The 25,893-nt window shown below is 39.2% G+C and overlaps 2 protein-coding genes across 2 annotated transcripts in view; one reads left to right on the top strand and one right to left on the bottom strand.

The window, feature by feature from the left end:
* Window positions 1-102: 102 nt before the first annotated feature.
* ANKMY2 (ankyrin repeat and MYND domain containing 2) lies at window positions 103-25,804 on the bottom strand (the record flags this gene model as incomplete). The annotated part of the gene is given in 11 exon segments (XM_082291799.1): window positions 103-1,610; window positions 3,860-4,001; window positions 4,403-4,531; window positions 6,264-6,399; window positions 7,534-7,748; window positions 8,860-9,020; window positions 11,097-11,195; window positions 12,997-13,135; window positions 20,952-21,016; window positions 25,595-25,666; window positions 25,669-25,804. Coding segments are annotated over 11 exon segments (1,518 nt in total). The 3' UTR covers window positions 103-1,386.
* The window catches only part of BZW2 (basic leucine zipper and W2 domains 2), a 58,283-nt gene continuing 57,780 nt past the window's right edge, over window positions 25,391-25,893 (top strand). The window contains exon 1 of the mRNA XM_082291812.1: window positions 25,391-25,677. The gene's annotated coding sequence lies outside the window, so the exon portion shown is untranslated. The remainder of the gene's footprint in view (window positions 25,678-25,893) is intronic.

The raw sequence follows: 25,893 nt of genomic DNA on the forward strand, positions 1-25,893 counted from the left end.
AGTTAAAATTGTATACTCAACCTACAGGATGCCCCTGCATGTCACATGAGAATGTCACCATGTTTCAGACACAGGAAACAGAATTGCCACATAGCTCCTTTCTTTTAAAAAATTTCCCTTTATTCTTCACAATCTACTAATCCTTGAAATTAAAACACAGGTACATTCCCTGCACAGGTGCATTTATGTATCCTCACTCTTACAGTTTTCAGAATATTAAACAAAAACCTTCAACATATTAAACAGTAAAAAAATTAATAGCATTTTCTCTCTGTTTTGAGGATGGTCCTTGCTCCTCTAATCAGAAGAACACTGCCATGTTTAAAACACCAGTGATTCAGCCGACAATAAGACAGTCTCCAATTTTGCCATCCTTATGCAGCAAGTGATAGTGTCAGTTGTGGCATTCCCACTGATTTCAGGAGACACAGAAATAAATCTGAGTGAAAAGCAAAGTTGAGGGAAGCTGTTTTCTAGATCTGGTATTTAGTTGAAAGCTGAAGTGAAATCCCAGTTGTATCAATGCACACATGAATTTTCTCATCTAATTCACTGTGACCAGTTCAGCATGAAAAATATTAAGCATTTTTATGTTTATGAAATAATTCATAAGCAACATCCCAGTGTGCTCTAAGGCATCTTTACCTGAAAAATGATTTAGAATGCATTATTCTTGTCAGTTAAAATATTTTGAGTCATTCTGGTCTTCCCTTCATTAGACTTTGGAATATTTCTGACCAAACCAATAGTGAAATACACATTTCACCATCAGCTTGAGACACCTGAAACAGCAGTTTCATTTACTAAAATTAGACACTATTGTTGTGCTCTCACTAGTCAAAAATATTTACAGTAATGTCATGAAAAGTTGAGAGTTCAGATGAGTATCTTCAGAAACTTAATTGCTACTGAATTCCTTCAGATAAAGCTTCATAAAGTGCTGGAAAAAAAAAGCAATTTAACAGTTGGCCTTCCAGTGCTTTGAACTACAGGTCTATATATTTGCAGAAAAAAGTATTTAAATTACAATTAAAACAAGTTTTAAGTTAGGAAAACATGAATAATCCAAACCAATGCTCTTCATTTTTCACTAAGTGGTTCATTAACCACAGATACTCAGAGTTTCACTAGGCTTATTGTTGGTACACATACAGATGGATCTATGCCACTCTAGTTTTTAGCAGATAATAAATACCTATCTTGACAATTTACAACAAACCTGGAGTATTTATAGACAAAGTAGCCAATATTCTATCTCTTGATGAACAGAGACATTCTGTCTTCTAAAGGAAGTCTTGCATAAGCCATGCTTTAGAACTCAGACATGGTCAGCATAAAAAATTCTTTAGTACCCTTGAGAACTCTCAGTCCCTTCCTACCCTCTTCTTACTCCTCAGAATCTTGAATTTTTTGAAGATCAACGTCATCTAAGGCAGTCTCACTTTCCAGTGGACTTTCAGGTTGCAGGGCTAGTGCCTCCATCTCTTTGGTAAATTCAGGTTCTTCTGTTCCATCGGTAGGATGATTTGGATCCACTTCTTTTGTAGGATCTGGACCAGGATCTGACTGTTGTTCACTTGTAGAACTACCCTCTACTAGTTGCATTTCATCTAAACAAAAGAAAAATCACACAATTAATAAACACTGAACTCATTTGGAAGCAAACATTTTTATTACTGAAGAACAATAAACACTAGGATACTTTGCATCAATTACAGAAGTGATTAATGTAGAGAATCTTCATTGAAAAAACCCAAGACACTAAAGCTTTGTTTAAGTTGGTATAAAGTTACTGTGGAGCTAACCCTATACAAAGCTCTCATTAATATATCTTCCATTTTGCCAGACTTCTTTATAATAAAGAGAGGAGCAAAGTAGGACACAACAGTTATTTTAATGTTCAATTCAAATACGCTTTATTGACACCGTTCTTATCATCAGCTTTTCAGAGAATGGCTGCAGGTCAGTTAAACACAGAGTACAGGTGGGGTTTGTTTTCAATCAAAAAGCCATGTACACAACTACACAGGAAGCATTTCTGCATAAAACAGACTGAAGAAATTATATGCTTAAAAACAGTGAACTTTGGTTGAAGTGAGTCATCCTAAAATTTATAACTTGACTGCCTGGAATAGAATCAGCTATTGCACCTTTACTCTTCAAGCAATGTTTTCTGAGAAAAAAAAAGTTATTTAACAACTTTTTTACCCTGATTCTACTAAGTAGGGCTTGCATGCTAGCAATTCTGAAAAGAAGGAGAGGAAAGCCTAATTGGGAGCAAAAGTAGTTAAATCTTGGTTTCTTGTTCTCTGTTGTGATTGACAGTCAGCCAAAAATCGTCACAGCTAGCCACAACTGCCAAAGCCCTGCGAAGGTCCTACTTGGCTGTGAGCTAACAGCCTTCAGCAAAGGCTGAATTGTGGACTTCCTTGACACTCACCCTTGCACAGTGGAAATGCTTAAACTCTTGGGTTTGCATGTAGTTGCAGCTGTTGCATTTGGGTTTTTTTAATCATTAATTTCCTGAGGCACAGGATTTGCAGGGGGTATTACTAACTTTCTGAAACAAAACTGCTGTTGGTATGAAATGCTCGGATACAACACCATTCACAAGGTGATCTGAAGCTCAGATGACTTCAGTGTCTTGCTAACAGTGCATAATCTTATAAGGTCTAGAGGGTGCTGGCCACGTACCTGAAAAAGTCAATGAAGATGAACATGTAGATAGTGGAGTAGAAATTTAACAAAAAATGTTAGCTTCCCTTTTTAGATAAGGAGGGAAAAAGAGTCATCTACCAGGATTCTGCCTCTCCCTCTGAAAAGCACAGCACCTGGCCACTGACTCCTTCAGTAAATATCAGCCTGCAAGGGTGTGTGTTTGGCACCAGTGTGAGGCATCACTGCTCACAGCTCATTTAGTTTTGTTGTACTGGTATGCAATACCAGAGATTTCTAATATCTTTGCCTTCAACTTCCACACTCATCCTAATCCCATGCAACAGCAGCTCTTGTAACAGGATCAACATAGGAAACTGTTTAAAAATTCAATTATTACTAATTTATTACTGATTTATATCCTGTTGTTTTGAGTACAGCTCTAGTGAACAACATTACCCTTGTAAGGCAACCATGATTTGTGCAGTGCACTTCTACAATCCTTAAAACAAAGGAAGGGAAATCCAGTAAGTTGTGAAAGAGAAAAAGTGATTTCATCCCCAACTTTCCCATTATTTCACTTGGAGAAACAGTGCATTAGAGTAAGTTAAGGGAAGGGGTGATACAGTGTTTTTTCTGTTACTACATTTTAATTACTTGTTTCTTGAAGGGAGAAAACCACCATGAGCAATTTAAAGACTACTGCTTGTTTTCTTCACATTCGAAGCACACAACACAATTAACTTGATACTGTGATTATGAAGAGGAAGTATTATGGGACACTTAACATCTACATTAACCTTTACAACTACAAGGAGCAGGCTGCTTGCTTATTATCCAACTTGTCCTAACACCTCCAACAAAACGTAGAGCAGCATGAAACTTCTGCATGAACTTGATTAAAGGTCTGAATTTTGAAACAGTGCAGTGTAAATTAGAATGCTTTCATTGTAGAAACGTGCGTAACTGTAGCATTAAAAACCATGTTTGGAAAATGTGTGGCATTTTTAAATTGAAAGGCCAGAATCCCAACAAACTCAGCTTTGCTGTTACGTTTCATCAAAGATTTTTCTCCCAACCTCAGCTGTTACAGTTTTAAGACCTTTTAAATTGCTCCTTGTGATGAAGTTAACACAGCATTAGTTTCAGCTAATGGAAAGGGAAAAACAGCTTAGTTTCAGCTAAGGGAAAAACAGATCCTAACCTTTCTTTTGCTTCTTTTCTTGTTTCCTTTTCTCTTTGGCAGCTTCTAGTTCTTGTTTCTCATGAATTTCCTTCAGGGTCTTGCAGACTTTCTTGTGGGTAAACCAGTGTATTTTCTGGCAGTTCTGGTCACAGTACATCACCTGAAAGTTAGCAGAGTTATCAATTCATTTTCATGTACTAAAAAAATAGAACATTTCCTCGCATTTCTTAATGCACCAAGTTAAATGTCTATGTATAGCATTTAATGGTATTTTTAAGCAATTTGCAAGGTCATATGGAGTGATTCTATATAAGAATCTGTAAAGAGCAGTTTTTTATTAATTCTAAACATACAGAAATTTTACTCCTTCTCTATTCTTAAGCATACACACTTGGATTTCCCAGTACTCCTACTTGTGAATTTCAGGCATCTTTCCCAGAAGTAGACAGCTTAAATGTTTTCAGGGCAGGCATGCATGACATTCCTCCTAAGTCTACACAGTAAACAGGGAAGCATTCAAAATCCTCAGAACCTCAGTAGCAATATTTTTCTGATTCTTACCATCTTACATACTGAACATCTTTTGTCTGCTCCCTTTCCCCCACAAGTTGTACAGAATTCAGCATCCACAAAACCCACTTGGCCAGTAATCGCTTGTGTAAGTACAGAAAAAGCAGTGGGGTCAGAGCCCTGAAAGACAAGAGGTGGTAATGAGATTAAAACCCAGCACTGTGGCAGAGAGGGACACACAAGGGAAGACCAGAAGTAATTAACACAAGCGTCGGCCTCACTGAAGCTGTTGTAGCAGCAAGAACATAAAACCAAATCACAGAACTTCAACTAACGTGCACAACTTAACATTTAAATCTTTAGATAAACTTTTGTTTAAGAAGTTAAGTCCTAAGCTTCTGTAGAATTTCTTCTGTAAGTTATTACTAAACTCCATGTTCTTTACATCTGTGGATCCTATGCAGCAGATTTTTGCAGCTCAGTCTCTGTGCTGGCATACACAAAAATGTTTCATTTGTCACTGTTGTGCTCAGGGCATGCAGATGCTACAAACCAGATCATCACAACTTGAAATTTTCAATTATTTGCGTATTACTATTTAGATGTTATTTGCAGCATTATTCCCATGCAATGCAAGCAGTAAGGTTTAGGTAACCAGACATTAAAACTATTCTTTTGGGCAATGAAGTAAAAGAAAAAAATGCCAAGCTGTTCTGGATGTAAGTAATTCCTTAAACTGTTAAGAGTACCATGGAATATATACAATCATAACTACGACGACAACACTGAGATGCCCAGACTGAATCCAAATAATTGTGCAATGACAAAGGTCAAAGGCTTCCAGATCAATAAAAATCATAGCATCTCCTCCTTTCTAGTTCTGCACAATGGACAGAATCCAATGGAATAACTGTCACTTCTTTAAAGGCAGGAAAGACTGCAAGCTCTCCTAAGAAAAAAGCAACAGGAAGGAAAATGTTTACTCTAAAGCAAATTGTAATGCATCACAATGGCTTGTTTTCACACTGTGTTTATCTTCCTGGCTTAGACAAACAGTAGAGGCTGCACTAAGCCTCAAGGCATTTTAGCAGACCTGGAGCCACTTAAGACAGAGGCTATTTTTAATTGACTCAGAATAATCCAAACACGTCACAAGATTGTTCCACTTCCCCAGCGTTTGCGCGTACAACATCTCACTCTAAGAGACCAGAGAGAACATGCTTAAAAAAGAACAGCAACTCTCGTGAAAATTTTATTATGAAGCAATAAACAGTCCTAAAATGAAGAGTGTGTTAGCAAAGACATAAGAGGATAACTGAGGTTAGATTTGTAACCTGTAATTTTGGTTTCCCAATTTAGGTATACATTTTGCTGCACAATGCATCATCTTGCCTCTCTCTCTCTGTGATAAAAGGAACCTCATAGAATGTTTTTCCTTTTTCTACCATCATGTATCACCAACTTTTTGTGTACAATAGAACAAATGAATGCATTAAATCTAGGAAATTATTCAGTCTTAAACTGAATTTAGACATTGTGAAAACAGTGCAAATTAAGCTTCATTTTTGTCTGAATCTACCATTTCAAAAAGTGAACTGGCATAGAAAAACTGAACAGACATCCCAGAGGAGGAAAGGAAAGCTCAGAGACAAGAAAAAAACTGCTTCAGTTTTCTTTAAAAGCTGAGGTGTTTAAGCATTTGTTATGAGCACATGAAAAAAATACTAGTTGAAGTATTTTAGAGCATTTTCCTGCAGTATGTAAAATCTAGCTCCAGTTAGCCAGAGTTCAGGGACATCAAAAACCTTTGCTTAATGTAATATGCTGCAGAAGCTGAGGACAGAAAGATGGCTCAATCTGAATTTATTATGCAAGTTACTTAGAAAGGATTTTCTTGACAGGAAAAACTTACTATTTCAACGGGAGCAATACTTCTCACAAGCTGCTGGAGCAATGTAGCTTCACAGTACGGAAACTTCCGGATACTTTCTCTAATTAGCTTCTCTTGATACACAGGGAAACCATCTTTATCTCTCCCTTTCAAGAGACTAAATTTTTTAAAACACATGTAAAATAAGAAATCACATAGTAAATATTAAAGAACAAACACATACAGCATGCTGTACTCTGTCTTCTTTCAGACTGTAGAGAAGAATTCATAATAATTTGGCAACTTTGTATGTCAAGGTATGTTTAAGATGCAAATGAAAGCATTTTTATTCTAATGCACAATCATTATGAAATACACAATAAATAAATGTATGCTCTGAAACCATGACTTACTAATTCTACCACAGAGAAAAATAATCATCTATAGGTGGACTATCCACTGTCTACATCTGACTAAAATATCAAAATGCTTTGTGCTGTTTAAAAATTATCACTGTAACAATAAACACTGATAAATGAATAATACCTTAATATACAAATTCCACTTTATTCTGTTTAACAACATGTTATAGTCCTTATACTCTTTGGCTGCTATTTTTTTATATGGATCACTGACGAACTATTTGATTTCACTATGTGAAAGCTGACTTCATAATTTATTTTCAGTCTCACAGAAGATTTCAGTAAAAATCCACAGGCCTACAGGGAATGTGATCCTTCTAAAAGCCAGGTACTTACTTTGATACTTAAGATCAGGCAGCTGGGTTTGTTACTCAGTAGATTCTGAATACCTGTCTAAGAGATTTAAGAGTCTAAGTCTCACCCAGAGTCTGTGGGATTTGCAGTTCTCACTTGCTTAAGTGTTTTTGAAAAAAAATCTCAATCTGTATGACTGCTGGAGAGCAAAATGGCACAAGAAGTGCTCCCATATGAACCATTTTGACATGGAGAAATTCTTTTTTCAAGCCTATCACTCCCCTTTTTTTCCATCACACACTGCTGTCTGCTGCTTCATAGGGTATATGTGAATGCCAGGTTCTAACCAGTTCCAGCAGAGAGCTGAAATTCTAGGAGTGTTTCCTTTGTGCCCAGGAAAGGACAGTGTCACTTCAGACACAGAGAAAAGGGAGTCAGTGCCACCCTGAAGTAAATGCAGCTGGGATTATTTAGCAATTTATTTGTCATAGCCTTTATCCAAGGCAATCCAATTTATTCCTGCAGTTGTCTTTTCCCTGGTATCTGTAACACTAGGGCATACATGTGCTTTCAGACCTCTCCGTAGAAATACACACCTTTTGATAAACCCATCTAGTTTATCCTCTCGCTCTTTTAAAAATGTAATGCATTTCTGGAAGATGCAACTGATATAGTGCATTTTCATAGCAAGAACTTCATTCATGTCCTTCTGCTTCATGCATTTCTCACAAATGAGATCCAGAACCCTGTAACATTTCTGCAGTGCTTCTACTTCGGCCAACAGAGGGTTCTCTTTCACCAGCAACACGATCTAGGAGAAAGATTGAAGAAAATGTAATCCAGTTAAGACTTCTGCATAAGCATTAAAGCTTATATAGCTCATTGTAGCTAAATTTCAGTGGAGTTTCTAATATTCTTCTACTTCCTTCTTATGTAGTCTTCCCTTTCTTTTTCTAGTCATTATTTAGCATTATTATTCAGTATACTGGAATTCACAGTTCCCATACAAGAAAATATTTTAAATTAAGACTGGAATTAAAAATACTAAGTTTGTTTGGTCGGGTTTTTTTTAGAATAAGAACCTGAAGAATCAAAACCACTTCTAAAGAAAATTATAGAAACTACCATACACTATCCTAAAATCTCTTTCCTTTTGAACACCTAAAATAAACTGGACTTGTATGATTTACGCAGTTCCACAGAACACAGCAACCTCACATAATCCTGGAGTACTTTGTGAAATGAAGTGTTCTAAGAGGAAACTCTATGCTCTACTCACTCAATTAGCCACTGGTGCACTACTGTCTGTGTACAGATACCTGGCTGGAAACTGTTGACAAATTCTGGACTTTGACTGGCAAGCCCAAGGAATTTGTATTTGAATTTAGGTGTATTCATTTCTCTGAACTACACTGGAGGAGCAAACCATATAAGACATTATTGTCAGCAATATCTTGGGAAGTAAAAATAAACATTCTCTTGCACATACTTTCAGAAACAGCAGCAGTGCTAGATGTTACTGTGGCAAACCAGTGACAAAGGTAGGAAGATACATGCTGAGAAAAGCATTGAGAGAACAATGAGATTTTGTTAAGATAGGAAATTGTTCTGTGTTCCCACTTCAAGAGGGGCTGGGAAATAAAGCCAAAAAGACAGCTATTTATGGTTACTGATATAAGAAGTAAGAATCTCTCCACTTAAAGGTGTTAGCTCAAGATTCTGGTGTATACAAACACTGAAATAACTTAATTTTTTAATCACATCTAAATGTTGAGCCTGATTCTTCCTCACTTTTAGAAGTAGCTGAATTAGTAAATAATGCTTTTGATTTTTGGTTGAACTTGCAGAAGAGCTGAATGCTTCTTGACACAAAGAAACAGCTCCCATGCCAACAAACACATACAATTTACATACTACTCCACCTTAACAGGATGCATGTTGGTAGTAGTAATAATTTTATGCAGAGGCCCAGCTAATTTGACTGGCAGTTTTGGTTCTTTGTCTAAGCCTTGTGGTTTAGTATAGTAGTCCAGCCTTTCACGTGGAAAGAAGTTGTTGATGACAGTCACACAGTCATGTTGACCTAAAGGCACAGAAGAAAAAAATCACCAGTGAAATAATAACCAAAAAAAACCTAAACCCAAATCTAATATAGGCAATACAAGCGAGAATTACCCACATGCAAAGGAGCTTTGCATGATATACTTTGCACTGCAAACAGGCAACTCTTGTTATTCTCTTGTGTGTAGCTTTAATCTTTAGTAAGTGTTATTAACTTACTGACTCCCAGCAGGGAATGCCCTCATGAAAACTCATTTTGAATATTCTGTCCCCTTCCTGCATCCTCTTTCCCTGGTAAGCCACAACTAAGAGAATAACTATTTCTCCCCCAAGTTATACTATACTAGTAGACTCATACTGGTGTTACAATTTTTCAAGATCAGATTTTTCCACTTTGTACTTCTAAAATTAATGACATTTGCATTGAGACTCTGAATTTTCAGACTTGAAGCAGATATTAGTATATTGACCTAGGGTGGGAGAAGTTATAAGAACAGAACATGCTTAAAGTTTACCAAAAATAAAAGGGCTATGATGAAAGTAACAAGATGAGAAAAGTTACACCCTCTTCTTGTTTTCCACATCTGACAATATAATGGATTACTTGACTAAAGGGAAAGTAAAACTTATCTTCTCTAGTTCAGGACCACATTCTTTAAATTGATTGATTTGTCTTGGCACTAATCCTATAATCAGAAGAAGACACAGCCAACCAAATTCCAGCATTTAAAATCCTCCACTGTTTTAGAAGAGACAGTTCTGAGCTAATAGAGCACAGTGTAAGACAAATGACAGGGGAAGAAGTATCCTCACTTCCCACACACAGGCAGATGAATTAATGTTGATTGGATGAAGAATAAAAAAAGAACAGGAATAGATTCTAATGTTCAAACTTTTACAGAGTAGTGTATCTCAGTATGCCTGAAAATATTTATGCTACCTTGGTGATGTGATGAGATTTTAAACAAGAATTCTCAAAAATTATGTTGGAGATAATATTCCCCATTCACTTAACTCCATACAGCATCACATTGGAAAAGAATCTCCAAATCCAAAGGATAATTAATAGGAATAGACTTCTCTGATACATTAAGTCAATAGTTAAGGTTTTGCTGCTCAAACCTCAAGTGAGCAATGTCAACCTTTTCTTCTATAAAACAGCAGAATGAGATAAAATGGAAATTGAAACTTAGCACTAAATCACTATTCAAGGAAGTAAATCTAAATGGCAAGGTAGGCTTGAATCCAGAACACCTAAAGGACTTCAAAGGGAGTTCTCAGGCATTTAAACACCATGAGAGGGTTGTGTTTGAAAGGAACTACAGGTCCACATTTTTGGTTTTTGGGAAGCAATAGCTGTGCCATTGAAAATGACTCCACTTAACCTCGTAATGTTTTATCAATTCTCCTTGCTATAAATAGAGAAAAAGTGGAATATTAATCCAGGAACCTAGTACTGCCAAGGTGGGCAAAAAATTTAAAAAGGGCTTATTAAAACAAACAAAAAAAGACAAGAAAAAGAAACACAACAACAGCAAAAAAGCCTGTTGCATGTTTTGCCAGGGATAACTCCACATGCTGGAATGACAAATCTCTATCTTACTCTAGCGAAGTTCAGGTCAGTAAGTAGTGACTACCTCAGAACAGGTTCCAAGACTTCTCCCTCTCCCAAAAGCAGGGGGGAAGGATGGGTGGTGGCTCACTGCCAGCACACAGCTGCAAAGCTCAGCTGAGTTCCTGCCTCCTGGCACTACAGTTGTTCTTTCCCACAAAGGAAGCTCCAATCAGCACTTGGTGCTGCACTTCGGACACCTCCAATGTAACCAACTTCCTCTATTTTCAAAGTGGTGACATTGCAAAAACTTACACACTTCAACAGCAGCACCTGTTCTCACAGGTAAGATCATCTGTGTCTTTAGGAAATCAAACATGGGAATAGAACACAAATTGACACTTACATGAGGAGATGTGGAAAACAAAGCTCAGCAGTGTGTCAGTTCAGAACAAGTCATTAAATAATGTTTCTCCAACAAAAAGCATCAGAATCTAAAACTTTACTTCTTTAGGAGTTCAGGAAATGAAATAATTTTCATCTTACCCACAAAAGCAGCCATCTGAGCTGCTGTCCTTCCCACAGAGTTGACAACATCAGTTTCTGCTCCAGCCTCTAACATCATCCAGGTGATTTCTTTATTTCCTGAATTTGCAGGAAAGATATGGGGAATGAGCAAGGACAAATCAGAACTTGTAATTCTCTATGTTTCAGAAAAAGATGTACTGAATTTCTCAAAGACCAGGAACAACACTGAGGAAAATCAATGTTCTTAATGTTGTTATTTTAAGAATGGATTAAGAGAAAGGCACATGTTTATTTTGAGTTCCAGAGGATGTAACTCTGCTCTCTGTAATGCACATTCAGCTTCCCATGGAGATTATGGGAGTCATACTCATGTAGCTACACTAGAGCCTGGTCCCTCTGGACAGCAGTATAGAAGGAAATTCTACTCATCTAGTTTGACAGTTCAACTATATTTGCTATTCTAAGAAAAACACGTTCAGGACTATGATGTAGCAGGAACACAGTGAACAGAACAGATTGTTCCTTTCTCCACAGTGGGAACTGGGTGTTCAGACTGGGCTACATACCAAGTAAAATGAAGCTAAAATTTGACGGGAAGATTAGATGACTTAATTGGTGCCCTTCAGAGACTAAAAAAGGACACTTGTCACCACTCCTGCTGGTTCTGCTTTCAAAGGTATTATTACTTTATCAGTTTTTGTGCAGATGCTAAGTACAGAAAAGTGAATACAAAAAGGGGATGGTGGATGAAAATGTTTAAAAACAAAGTCACTGCATCAGTAGTGCTCATTTACCTTTTGTGCTCACAGATAAGACACTAAAGTCAACATTCAGAAGCATTCACACCCAGGATGACAGGTTAAAAGCTCAACTGTGAGAAAATGGTAAAAATCCAGCATTTTCCATAAAGCAGCAGTCATTTAAAAGCCTCTAAGAGTTTGTTATCATCTATCTGCTGCAGCTGTGATATTGCTCAATACCACAGAATACTGAAATTTCCCTAATTTTTTTACCTAAGTTTTACCTGAAAAACAATCTGATGCTCTAGTTGAGGTTCATATACATACATAAGCCTTTTTTTATATACTTATGATGAAAGAAGACAGTTTAAACTCTACCTTCTAAGAAACCTGACTTCCCTAGAATCTCATTTTTGGGAAGACATAAGGCCTAGTAAAGAAGATACTTAAAATAACCTAATATTCCCAAATATAATCTTTTCCCCAGAAGGAACAATATTTTAATGTAGTGTCTTTTTTTCACTCAAGGAAATTACTGTTCCTGCCATCAGGGAAAAAGAATGGCAAGAGGAAAGCTGCAAACCACCACTTGAGACAGGAGAAGATATATACAGCTATAAGCGCTCTGATTACGAGTGAAAATTAAAGTAGGAAAACATGTTTTTAACACTTACTAAATACATTTTTTTAAAGTCCACAAGATAGTTGGGAAAATAGTGTAGGAGAAAGACAAAATTTGAAAAGTACTGGATTGAGAAGTCTCAAATATTACTAAAAGCTACTGATTTGCAGTACTAAAAAGGCAGTCTGGTGCAGCATAATTTTCAGTGCAACACAGTCTGAGTACATAGAATGTACCCCACTGCACAAGAAAACATTCCCAGGAAAGTGAATGTCAAGATCTCTAACAAACAGGATGAAGTAGGTACAGGACAAGTAGACTGTATGCCTGAAAATGCTGAACAAAATCAATTTTTATATGAGCCTGAACAGTAGCTCTCCTCTTCCACTGCCCACAGGATTCTACTGGTCATGATGTAGTTGCATGGTTCATATAAATACCAGCAAACCTGAATAATAAAAGCATGTCAATACTTCCTTTTAAATTATTAATTTATGGCAAATTGTACCCATTGATGTCATAAAAAATCAATGATCTGAATTTAGTAGGAAGTTACCTGAAAGTCCAGCAAACATCAAGGCAGTGTATCCATGCTCATGTTCATTGCAGTTTACATCAGCTCCATGTCTCAAGAGCAACCTGCACATGTCCACCTTCCCCTTGTAAGCTGCGTGCATCAGAGGGGTCATGCCATGCTACCAAAAGAAAGGAGAAGCAAGTAGAATGTTACATCTCTTGATGTTCATACCACTGATCATTTTTACTTGGCCATACACATTCAATATAACTACCAAAGCCTCATGTAATATCTTATTTACAAAACACCTCACAGAATCCTTGTGAAAAAACATGGTTACTAACATGCAGCAGATTCCTGTTTCCAAGTCACTTTTCTGATTATGCTGTGCTATCAATTTGAAAGCAGAGCAATGTATGAAAAACATTCACAGCCAATTTATCATTGTCCTTTTCTATAAGACATTAGTGTTAAAGACAACTAATGTTTCTGCTAGTTGGAAAAGCTTCATTTTGAAAACTTCTTAGCTTCCTACGTTATTCTTTTCCCCCCTGCTGTAGCTTATATGATAAGAAGCAACAAAATTAGAAATAGGCTGTTGTTTTAAACATTACAAAGATTTGCAGTCTCTGAAACCCATCTTGCTCATTTTTAGTCATGATTACTGGTAACTTTGCCATCCACCTCTCTCCCACTTCTCCACTCTTTTGGCATTGGGTCCATGATCAGCCAGAGCTCTGAAAGCCCTTGTAAAGACACACAGCTCTCGTTAGACTTTAACAGTCACAGCCTCAAGCCCTGCTGGTTTGATCAACTGCCCCAGCACAAAAAGGATTCGCTTCAGCATGGGAGGACTGAGGTGTAACTATAAATGTAAAGCTGGGCAAAGCTCAGAGGAAATTTTCAGAACTAGGGTGAACTGTCAGTGCAGGCTCTCTCCCTCTTCAAGGGCAGGGAGAAGCATGTTGCTGTTTGAGAAAACTGCATGACACTCCATTTTTAGAATTTAGTATGCTTCTTCCAATATGCTGTTTATTTTCACTTAACATCAGGTCAGGATTCATGTTATCGGTCAAGACACTTTAACTGCCCAAGAACACCCTCCAACACTGCATACCAGGGAGTGTGCTTTAGTTTGTCCCTGAAGGAAATGAAAATGGCATTCTGTTCCTTTCTTTGCCAGTCAAGGCTGTGTGCCTGAGTACACTCATGTACACCATTACTGCAGCTCTGTAGATGCCTGGTAATGGGATACCCAGAAATAATGTAATTGTCAGTTTGAGCCCTAATATATTTCTTGTTTCAATTTATGACAGAGTGAAACCCAAGTAAGTTTAATTTACCACCATAATTTAAAAAAAAATTCTAAAGGTGAGGGAAATGGGAAAAGTTAAAATTAGAATAATTTTAAGGCATTATATTGTCATAATTTTCCATCCTAACTGAAAATAGTAAAAAGTGCTTACTTGATGCATTATATTTTAGTAACCCACATATTTTGGTAAACTGCATTACAAACTGCCATTAAAGAAACAAAATACCCAAAGAGATCACTTCATGAATATGAAACAGACTGGTTTTGCTAGGTTTCATTTGGGGTGCCACTAATGTGAAATAAAGACTTTCTTTCCTACTATATAAAATGTGCTTTATTGTATTACATTTCATTATGTTATGTCAAAAGCAATTTTACAGGCCAATTCCAGTCTGGAGTCACAGTAGGGATTTGTCTTCTTTAGCAGCACAGAAAGGTACTGCAGTAAGAGAACACAAACAGCACGGTTTTCCATGGGAGAAAGAATTTTTAGAAAACAATGACGTTTAAGTTTGGTTATATCTTGAAAGCCAGTTGTTTCAAATAAGATCTGAAGGTTATATGACAAAGGAAGGAATTGGATTTGTTTTATCCTCTCCTCCCAGAAAACTGTTTTTAAAATCCTTTGATTAAATTTTGGAAGTGTCAGGCTGTGGTGTGGATCAAAAAAACATATCAGGCAGAAAATACGTGGACAGTTGCTATAAAATTGGATTTAAAGTCACATTAATATCAGTTTCTCACATTCACAGCAAACAAAAGAGGGTTTCACACAAGTTTATCTGGAAATGCTTGGTATCCTGTATTATGTCCCTACACTGAAACTGGCTTGACTGCAAATACTTTTCTCAGCTTGAATGTCAAAGACAGGTCCAGCAACAGTCTGTTTTCTCACAGATGACATTTGAATTGTCAATACAACATACTTAAAAGACGAAACTTGCAGATGGTTTATTAAGCATACAGATGAAACAAATTTTTGTTCATATATGAAAAATCAGATGAAGGATCCATTGTCTAGATGTTACCATGCAACATTCTTCTGACCAAAAAAATTGAGCCTTTTAACCTTATTCTCTAGGACAAAAATGAATCCTTCCCAGTTTCTAGTTTGTTTTGCAGGGATGTTACAAGGTAACATCTCTTCTCTCGTGCAGGGCTGTAAGTATTCCCTGTATGTCTCACCATACAAGCTGAATAGAGTTTGCAGTGCCTCTAGAAGTTACCTGGCTCTTCCCTTGACTGGGCTCTCCAGCTCACCAACCAACAAAGCCTCCCTGGCATAACAGGGCTCTTGGCACAGCCAACCCGGCCATTACAGACCATCCTTCCCAGTTCCTTATGTTGAAAATAACCCGAAAGCAGACTGAGGAATGGGCTTCCAAGGGCTATGTTGACCTAATACGGCCATGGTGGGGAAGCCAATTCATGAAAAAACCCCAAACAACGACTGTGGGGTCAGTGGGCTGAAGCAGCTAACAAGGGAAGAAAAGGATGTGTAGAGAGGTGGGAGGGGCAGGCAGATGAGTACTAAAACCAGGGAGGGTCTGGACTCCACCACCAGACACAGAGGAAGAAGAAAGCAGGTCAGTCTATCTCCCTTCAGCACGCAGCTGAGGTGTGCTTGAACAGGATGAATAAAAACAAATTTATAAAGATAATAAACTAGAAAAGAACCTTCTGCCTCCTAGGAACTACAAAGGAAGTTTCCAACAAAACTCTTGCTCAACCTTCAACCAGAGGAATAGGGAAACACAGAATAGCCAGGGAACAAGAAATGGGACAAACAAACAAACAAAAATACACAAACTATCTCCCACTCCAGTCACATGTGCATATTCGGCACAAAATCTCTCCATTTTGTGAGCATTTAAACACTCATGCTGTGTAAGAACATAGACATCACATGTATTTTTAAAAAAACATTGTTTTGTGGATAACACAATAACAATTCACTACTGAAGTAGTCACATAAACCTGTGTTACTCAAGTGAAAAGTGCAATCCAAGTGCTCCCAACATTCCCACGCTCACTTCACCCTTCTTCTCAACCACAGAACCTTGTTAAGATGTGGCATACAGGCTGGATCACACTGTAGCAGTCCCTCAGCAGGTGCTGGGGTACACTAAGACACTGCACATGTGAGTACCAGCTATTTAAATAGAGTGGCAAAAGTAGAAAAAAAGGAAAGGGAAAGGGCTGTCAAAACCCTAGCTGAAAAGCTGCTGTAGACACTTGTATGCCAGCAATATCAAAGCATTCATCTCTCCCTTTCCCAGCTCATTTTCCAATGAGGAACCCAGCCCCACATTAACACAGAAAGAGTGTCTTATTTTACCCTTTAGCTTCAGGCAACTATACCAGTTCTATTCAATTCAGAAAATTATAAACAAAACACGCAACTGTAGGTTTGGCTTTTATTTGGGACATTACTAAAAATGACGTAAAAAGAGCAGGTGCTACAAGGCAGAAACACTTGTTGATGTTTATCTTCAAAATCAACTATCTGGTACTGAATGCTGCTAGTCTAAAAATACAACTTCACTCTTCACTGGATGAAAGCCTTTAGAAATTTCACCCTTCAAGCTTTTGAGTAAGATTGCTCTTACACATCTTAAACTTCCTAAAGAAGGATTTGGAAGGAGGTCAACAGTTACATGCACAAATAGTTTTCACTGTAGCTAAGTATGGACTAATTAGAATATGAAATACTGTTCAGTAAGTGTTGATCACAGCTATAGTTCTTCTCCTTTATAGTCATCCTACTCAGCTGTTGGTTTCACATATGTAACACATTAGATTCCTCTGATGATAGTTCATCTGCAGTGATGAAAAGTTAAAGCCTACATCAATCAGTAACCTGAATCGAAACCAGATAATTCTTAACAGCAGTGAAACTTTCTTTGGTTTGTGTATTTTGAAGTACTGTGTAAAAAATATCAAAAGACAAAACTCTTCCTCCTCAATAAAGGCCAAGGATCTGGCCATTTTCTGCTAGCATAGAATGTTCATACCAGAATAGAAAGATAGATTACCTGAAGAATCCTCCACTGAACATACTCAGTATGAGTGAAGCTACACACACCTCAGCTATGAATAAGCAGGCTGCTGCTGTAATTCCCAGGAAGTTTTGGTTCTGCAGCACAGAGAAGGGGACTGGTTTTAAAGGATGTATTATAGAACTGAACAGCTGAATTACCAAACTAGAGGAAAAAAGTAATGCTGCTAATGCCAGATGATAGTTCTTCATGTAAGAAGATTATGAACAACCTTACAGTTATTTTAAATACAGAAAAATTATGTACTTTTCAGGTCAAGTCTGTTGGCCTGGTCTGCAGAAAATAGGGGTTGTAGTTCTACAGTACTCCTTCACAACCTTAACTACCAACATGATCAGAGGAAACTTCCACAGTTGGAAAGCCCATGTGCATCCTTGATCCTGCCTTTCTATAAAAAACTGAAATGTTTTAGCCCCACGCTGTAGATGGAGTTCAAGTTGGCAAATTGCCAACAAGAAGTCACAATATTTACAAGCTCTGCACTCTCTGGGGAAAGGAAAGTCCTGAACACTTTCTCCCATACTAGGTTTCCAAATTAGCAACCACTCCATTTATAATGGAACAAAAAATTACTAAACAGTGTGCATTTAAATGAAATATATTTGTATTTCTTTTACATCCATTTCTACATCCCATCTATTTGTCCTAATGCTTTAGGACACCTGAATCTAAATGTCCCTGAAGTTTTTAAGTGGCCAAACTGTTAAAAGACCAGTTTTGTAGAAAGGCCATTGCATTTCTTTGTTTTCATAAAGACAGTGATTAAGCCTAAATATCCTTCCTTTCTTCATCTACCTAAATCCACAAAGACACAACAACAAAACAATTTATTTGGTCAGAAAGGATGCTGAGAAGAAACAGGACTGTATCTGCTGGATATCTCCAACCTTCTGGGAGATGGGCATCTGGGAGACTCATTTGAGTGAAGGGATCTTACACTATGGTGACACTCCCAGCAGAGCTCTGCAGACAGAAGGAGGCGAAGGGTGTGAGAGACTCTTGGAATAAGAGCAGGAAAAGCAAGCAGACTTAGAGGAGTACTTTTTTAGTTTTAAATACATGTACCAACAGCAGAAGCAATGCTGAAATACTGCATCCAGCTCGCGTTTACATTTTTGAAGAAAGAAGCCGAAACAACTGGAAAGCATTTGGAAAAGAGCCACTATTACAGTTCATTTGCTGCAGAAACGTAACTTTAGGCAAGATACTTAAAAGGTCACTGCATCTGGAAGACATTAAAATGTGACTTAGTCCTTGTCTAAAGGTACATGGAGAAAGGACAGCTGATTGTCAGTAGTTTTTAATCTACAAGAAAGCAGATCCAAGCAGTTAGAATATATGGTCAAACCAAAAATGAAAGGAAGAGATTATGTGTTTATTTTTTTTAAATTAGGAGGTGTACTATGTAACAGCCTGCTTCTGAATGCTGTAGGTTCTTCAGCCTGTGGAAATTGTCAAATTGTGATTGCATGCTTGCTATACCACAGCTAGAAGAGAGAATTGCAATAAGCCTGTGCTCATTCTGTGGATTGTCTCATGTAAAAAAGTCTTTAAGGATGGAAATTAGTTCCTAACTGAATTGAGCTTCCATTTCAATACCTAAGCATTCCATCTTCAGGGCTTCTTTACTTCTTAACATTAATAAAATAAGTAACAGTAACAATATAAATGTGAATAGGATAAGCAACTAAGGCTACAGAGAAAAAAAATAAGACCTGATGCATTGAGAGCAGTCACCAGCTGTGGCAACAATGAATAACAGATGAAGCTGATGTTTAACTGGGATTTCACACACTCTTACTTATGTATAGATATTAGAATAACACATTGGAGCAAAAATGGGTTATAATAGAAAAATTCTAAAGCTGACATGGCTGATGGCTTTAAGAATCCTAAACAAATCTGAACTCTCTGCTGTTTAATATGCATGATTACACACCATTCTTGGGGATAAAAAGGAGTCAGCAAGAAGTTCATTGCATAAACTTTTTAAGCTTTATGGGCCTTGTGTATATTTAGTCAGATGTGAGCCTTAGACAAATACTGTTAATACTATTTCTTCTACAACAATAGCCTGAGGCATAACTCAGATATGGTTTCTTTGAATAAGCCATATCCTCTCAACACTAAATCCTGCATGTTGCACTAATACTGCAGCAAAGGTGCAGTCATTCAGCACAACTTCAGCAATTACACTTAAGGAAAACCTTTTGATGTCCATACAATAAAGCACATTTGCAAACATATTATACCTTGGGTTCTTAAAGTTCACTGTAAAGCTTAGTTTGACTAGTTTTACAGAAACTTGTTGAAATCAATACACTAGAAATTCAGGTTTAGCATTTAACTTATTTAAGAACAATCAGAAAATGGATCTGTTAGCAGAAAAATAAAAGACTAATGATATTCCATGAAGTGGTGAATTTCCTCCATTCAGCATTCCTGAGACCACAGCTACAATATACCCTGTCCAATTTTGAGCCTTCCAGTGCAACAAAGACATGGATAAATTGCAACAAAATCAATGGAGTACCACCACTACATGGTAGGAACCTGAGCACTTGCACAGTGAAGAGAGGCTGCGGGAGCTGGGCTTACTCAGCCTGGAGGAGAGATGGCTTTGGCGGGACCCAACAGCAACCTGCCCGAGCTGACAGGGAGATCACTGAGAAGACAAACTCTTCACTTATGGTGGCAGGAGGGCAAGAGACATTGAGCCTAAGCTGAGGTTCAGACATAAGTGAAATACTTTTCCACCAAAATCACAGTAAGAGAGTAGAACAAGTTGCCCAGAAATATTGTGCAGTCTCCATCCTTAGAGATTTACAAGGCCAGACAGGTCAAAACTCAGAGCAATCTCATCTGACCCTGGAGCTGAAGCTGCTTTGAGCCAGAGGATGAACTAGACACATTCCCAGAATTTCCCAGTGATTCCTATGAAATTATAAAGCTGTGAAAAAAACCCACAAATGAACATTTAAATTGATAAATTACACATGGATTTAACATGCATGCTTTAGAAAACATTGTAAAAAGAAAAAGAATAGGAAACATGGAGCAAACAAGGCTCCTTTCTCCGTGAACTTATTCCTATCTTCAGCTACCACTTCAGGATTTAATCTTCTACATGTGTACCATACCCACCTCTATAAAAGGCTGTGGTTCCATTTCTGATCTAGCTACTCACCCTCCAAGCATGTTTATGGTTTGGCAAAGACAGGGCTTTGGGCAATGAGACCCAAGCACGGGATGGGGACAGGTGTTGTGTCTGCCACAGAGGGACTAAGGAGAGGGACTATTGCTTGTGAAGGTGACAAGCAGTCAGGGAGCATCCCCAAGTGTTTTGCTGCAGTGTTTATCTTAGAGACAAAGCTCATGCTGGAACTGAAGAGAAAATACAGTGTAGTACTTCGAGTAACATTAAAATTCCTTAAAAAAACAGTAAGAACTCTTCAAAGGTTCACTATTCATCTGCAGGCTGGAAATAGCTTGAGAATAACTCTGATTTTCAGGGCTATAGCAATTGCTGTTAGAGAAATGTTATTTAACAACATGAAGGCCTTCAGACCTAATATTTTCCTTATTAAACTCAGCATAATGCTTGTACAGTTTCGCAGTACCTCATCCAGGCAATTGACACGGACATTCTTGTTCCCCAGTAGCCTTCCAGCCTCCTCGGTGTTTCCTTTGATTAAATATAAAAAGACACAGAGAGAAAAGGGGGGTGAGAAACAGAATAAACTGAGAATCTGGAGGAAAACGGTCACTTCCCTTTCTCATTAGAATCAAAATCTTTGAATGCTAACTGCTTGAGATGTAGTTTAACCACCAAGAAATCAATTGCACTTGGAGAAGAGGCTTAGGAATGAACAGTGTTATGTTCTAGAAGCTAAAAGCCTAGAACTCACAACATCAAAGAGTAGTTGGAAAGCATGAACTACAAGTAAATATCCATTTTTTGTGAAGTAACTGATCTACACACACAAGAATGGGACACTCATATGTCTGATCATAAACAGCACATGAACAGTTCTGAATGTGTGTAATGATACTGATAACACATTTTGTACTTTATCTCTTTTGGAGCATCTTTTGTCTAGAAGAGCTGTCTACGTTCTCACAAAAGCAAATTACCTCATTTCAAAGACTTTTTGGTCTGAATGAAACATGCTTTATCATTTACTCACATCATTTTTCCTGTTTCAATTTGAAATTTGCAACATATCACATTCACAGAAATTAAATGAGTTTGCATTTGGTAATAGACAATAGAGGTAGAAAGGAAGGACCCAGGTAGCTTGATCATTGACATTTCTAGAAATTACCAAATGCGTAAGTAGACTGAAGTCTGAAAAAAAAATATGCCAGGAAAAACAGGCAACACCTTTGTATTTTTCAATTCCCTACCAAAATCCTTTTGGCTAAGCCATAGCTCTAAGAACCTGATTCAAAGCCCATTGGAGGACTACCCAAATATTGCCAGTGCAGCTTCTACAGGCACAAATAAATAGAAATACAAGAACATTCAAAGAGTCTGAGTTTGGAGAACATTTATTGCAAATTAACAGAAACTTCTAATCACTGATTCGATCATAAGCAAAGTTCTTTCAGCAGTGATGTGCTTAACAAAAATAAGTGCTGCATTCCTTATATTCATGATTTTCATATTTATCTTCATACTTTCAGAAGGAGGTGGTCATCCAGCAATTTTTCAGCAAAACAGCTCTTGCAACTTCAGGTTTGGCTAAAAATCCCGTTACAAATACTAGAAATAATTTCTTTTCAAAAGGCTTTTTGATCTGGCTTAACTACATGTAGTGGGTTCAGTTTGTAATCAGGTGGAAACACCAATTTAGTGTAGTGGTTTGGTCCAAAATACTCATTACTGTTTACCTTCTGTGAGATAAGAATTAGGAGAAAAGCAAAGCAGGCACAAAACTTGAAAGAATATAAAGAAGTTTATTAACAGACCTAAAAGAAGGGGAAAAAAAAATAAAATCATACCACACCTTCAGAACACTTCTCCTCTCCCCACCTTCCTCCCTTGTCCCACTGACAATGTAAAAGACAACCCTTGAGATGTTCAGTCTGTTTACCACTTCCATAATAACCTTGCTCAGTCCATTTAGGAAGAGGAGTCTCTCTTGCTTACGCTATGGAGGCATCTCCACAAGAAGTTCTCTCATGGCTTCAAGCATCACAACGAGCCAGCCGCCCGGGTTGGTTCTCTGCTCGCATGTGGGAGTCCCTTCCCCCGACTTGCAGCTTTTCCCACAACTGCTTTTGAGGGTCCAATCTTGAGCTACTGGGGTACCATTTTAAGGTTGAGCTGTTCAGAAACAAAAGTTCTCTTCACCCATCTCTGGGAGCATTTTCATCTCTAAGAACAGAGGCCCTCCCCCTGTCCCTGGGAGCAAAGAGTCCTCCTCATCTTCATCTCTAGGACTATCTCTGGGAGCATCTCTAGGAACTGAGGTCTTCTCCTTCTGATTCGGAGCAAGAGTCCTCATCACTTCCATCTCACCCTGTTCAAACTTCTCATCAAATTACAGCTGCTTCCACATTTGCTTATTCCAGCACAGGTGCTTTTGCTCACAAGTACAGTTTGAACGCTCCACCCCCCATGCTTTCATGAAATTACAATGGGTACTCTGATATATCATAGTCTATCACCACCATAGCTTTGCAACAGAATTTCAGCTTTAAGCATCTCCTCTCTCTCCTCCCTCAGGTTTTCAGCTCTTCACAGCACTAAAAGGGCCTTGCAGCTGGAATTTCGCTTGTCGCTGCTGGTCTCAGGATCTTTGCTGGGCATCGGGGCAGCTTCAGCTGAATCTTCGGCCGCACTGGAGGGGGGCCGTGCTGTCTGCACGTAGCAGGGCTGTGGGGGGCCGCAGGTGGAACAGGGCTGCACGGCTCCAGGATGGCCGTGGCCCGGCCTGGCCCGAGCAGGACCTGGCCCAGGCCCTGAGGGCCCCGTACGGGCCCTGCAGCCACCTGTCCCAGCGCCGGAATCGAGACAGAGCTCCCCCAGGCTTTGTCCATTCTTAAATGTTCACCACAGAGGCGGTCAAAATTTTAAGTGGCTTAAAAAATTGTCCATATTCAAACTGGCCAGCTGATATGTTCTGTCAGGTCATAGAACATCACTTCCAGGACTATGCTTGCTAACCCGTGACACTACACTACAGGAGCTTTTACCATTTTTCTTTTAATTGATTAATTTAGGGAAAAAACAACAATCACCTGAGTCATCTCACACACTTGATAAAGACCCCTGACTGACAGTCAGGGAACCATCAATTAACTTACTCCCCCAGACACACATGTATTCTAAACTTTAGAATCTTCTTAAGAACTGGATTGATTTTCAGAAGAACATCCCAGCCAAAGAACAAACACCAGTAAGAGCAAGTCTTCAAGGGGTGATCTTCAATTAAATTTTAATACAAGCAAAGTTGCATTTACAAACTTAGAGTTCTGCATGACAAAGCATTGAAGGATTTTCAAACAAGACACTAAACTGATGGAAGTCAGACTTCTAGAATTGGCCAGAGCTAAAAGTTGGAGCCAGGCTCTTCATAGTGGTGCACAGTAGGAAGCCAAGAGATAACAGGCAGAAGTTGAAACAAAAGCAAGCTTTAGACTTGATACGAGGAAAAACATTTTCACTATGAACCCAGTAAGGCAAAGAGGTTGCTCAGAGACACTGTGCTGCCTTCCCCCTTGGAAGTTTTCAAGACCTGATGGGATAAAGCCCTAAGCAATCACAAGCTGATGTGTTTTGAGCAGGAGGTTGGCCTAGAGACCTCCTGAGGCCCGTTCTAACCAGAATTATCCCATGAACCTAATCAGAAGCCTCAGGTTAAGTTAGACAGAGGTGCAAGATGGAGGTCTGAAACTCTTATTAAACTGAGTCAATCAAACTGATTCTGGTCTACAATAAATTCACTGTTGACTGTCCTACACTTGTGTCTCTGACACACAGGAACATTTTAATACAACTGAGAGTGAAGCACCAAGTAAAATTTTCATGAGTTCAAATTGCCTGAAAACTACATACAGAAATGCATAGAACACGTGAAGTGTTTTTAGTTTGCCTTCAACTAATTAACGTTGCTTATGATTTTCAAAATACCAGTTGGAGGAAAACTATTTAGTTGGGGCTATGAAATTCACGTTGTTGGACCAGGAAACCCTAACGACAGAAAGTTCCCCCAGCAACAAGCATGTGTGCCACATAGTGTGATAAAACGGTGATATTTACATGAAACGCAAAGTCAGAGAAACACAGAATGGGTCAGGTTAGAAGGGACCACAGTAGTCTGGTTATCTGGTCCAACCTCCCTGCTCAAGCAGTGTCATCCTAGAGCACATAGAACAGAATTGCATCCAGACAGTTCCTGAATATCTCCAGTGAGGGAGACTTCACAACTTCTCTGGACAATCTGTTCTAGTGCTCAGTCACCTGCACAGTAAAGAAGTTCTTCCTCTTATACAGGTGGAATTTCCTGTGCATCAGTTTCTGTCCACTGCCTTGTGTCCTATTGCTTGGCACCACCAGGAAGAGCCTGGCTGCATCATCTTGACACCCTTCCTTCAGATAGACATTGATCCCCTCTCTTCTCTCTAAGAAGACAGTATAAGATAGTATGAAGGATAGTAAAATATGACAGTGTAAGGGATAAGAGGTGCACAACACCCCAAAACAGAGAATAACGTGTCTGCAAAGACGTCCTGGGCTGGCAACAGCACATGGGGAAAACCATACAGCACGTTAGAAGATTGGATTACCCCCAAGAAAACTGCTCTTTTTTTTTTTTTTTTTTTGGCAGAGAACATTAACACCAATAATTAGGCAAATGTCAACAGACATTACTAGTAAGACGTAAACTTTCCTTAGCAGAGTTAGACCCGCCCAGTTGAGCTTCCCCAGCCCAACTGCAGCGCACCGCGCCCCCCGCTGCACTCTCTGAGTGACGCGGGCCTGCCTGAGAGGGACCTAAACCCAGGGAACAGCCACTCTGCCCGGCAGAGAGAAGAGTGACGGGTCCGAAGGGGGGCGGGAAGGCAGGCGAACCTCAGCGCCGTGACCCGAGAAGCGCGGCCGGGGACGAGGGGAGCCCGCGGCTACCGACCGGTAACGGCGCCTCACCGGCGACCCCAACGTGCGGGGACACAAAATCCCTCCCTGCGCACGGCCAGCGGGGCCCGTGGGAGCTGAGGCCCGGGGCCGCGAGCGGCGAGGGCCGGGAGGGCTCACCTGTGGCGATCACTGCCAGCAAGTCCTTCTCCTCCGCGCTCAGGTCGCCTTTTCTGGGGGGAGTCATCGCTACCCCGCACACGGTAAGCCGGGATCAGCCCGGGACGGCGCCCGCAGCACCCCCGCCCGAGGCACCGCCCCCGCCCCGCTCCTCACGGCGCCTTCCGCCCGCAGCCCCGCCCTGCCGGGGCCGGCTGAGGGGCGAACCATTCCTGCCCAGGGATGGGGGTCACTACGTGTCGGTCTTTCCCCCTTTGCCAGCTTCCTGTACGGTGCTGCCGGACAGAAGGAGCCTGTCC

The sequence above is a fragment of the Coloeus monedula genome (genome assembly GCF_965178545.1).
Source record: "Coloeus monedula genome assembly, chromosome: 1".
Lineage (NCBI taxonomy): Eukaryota > Metazoa > Chordata > Aves > Passeriformes > Corvidae > Coloeus > Coloeus monedula.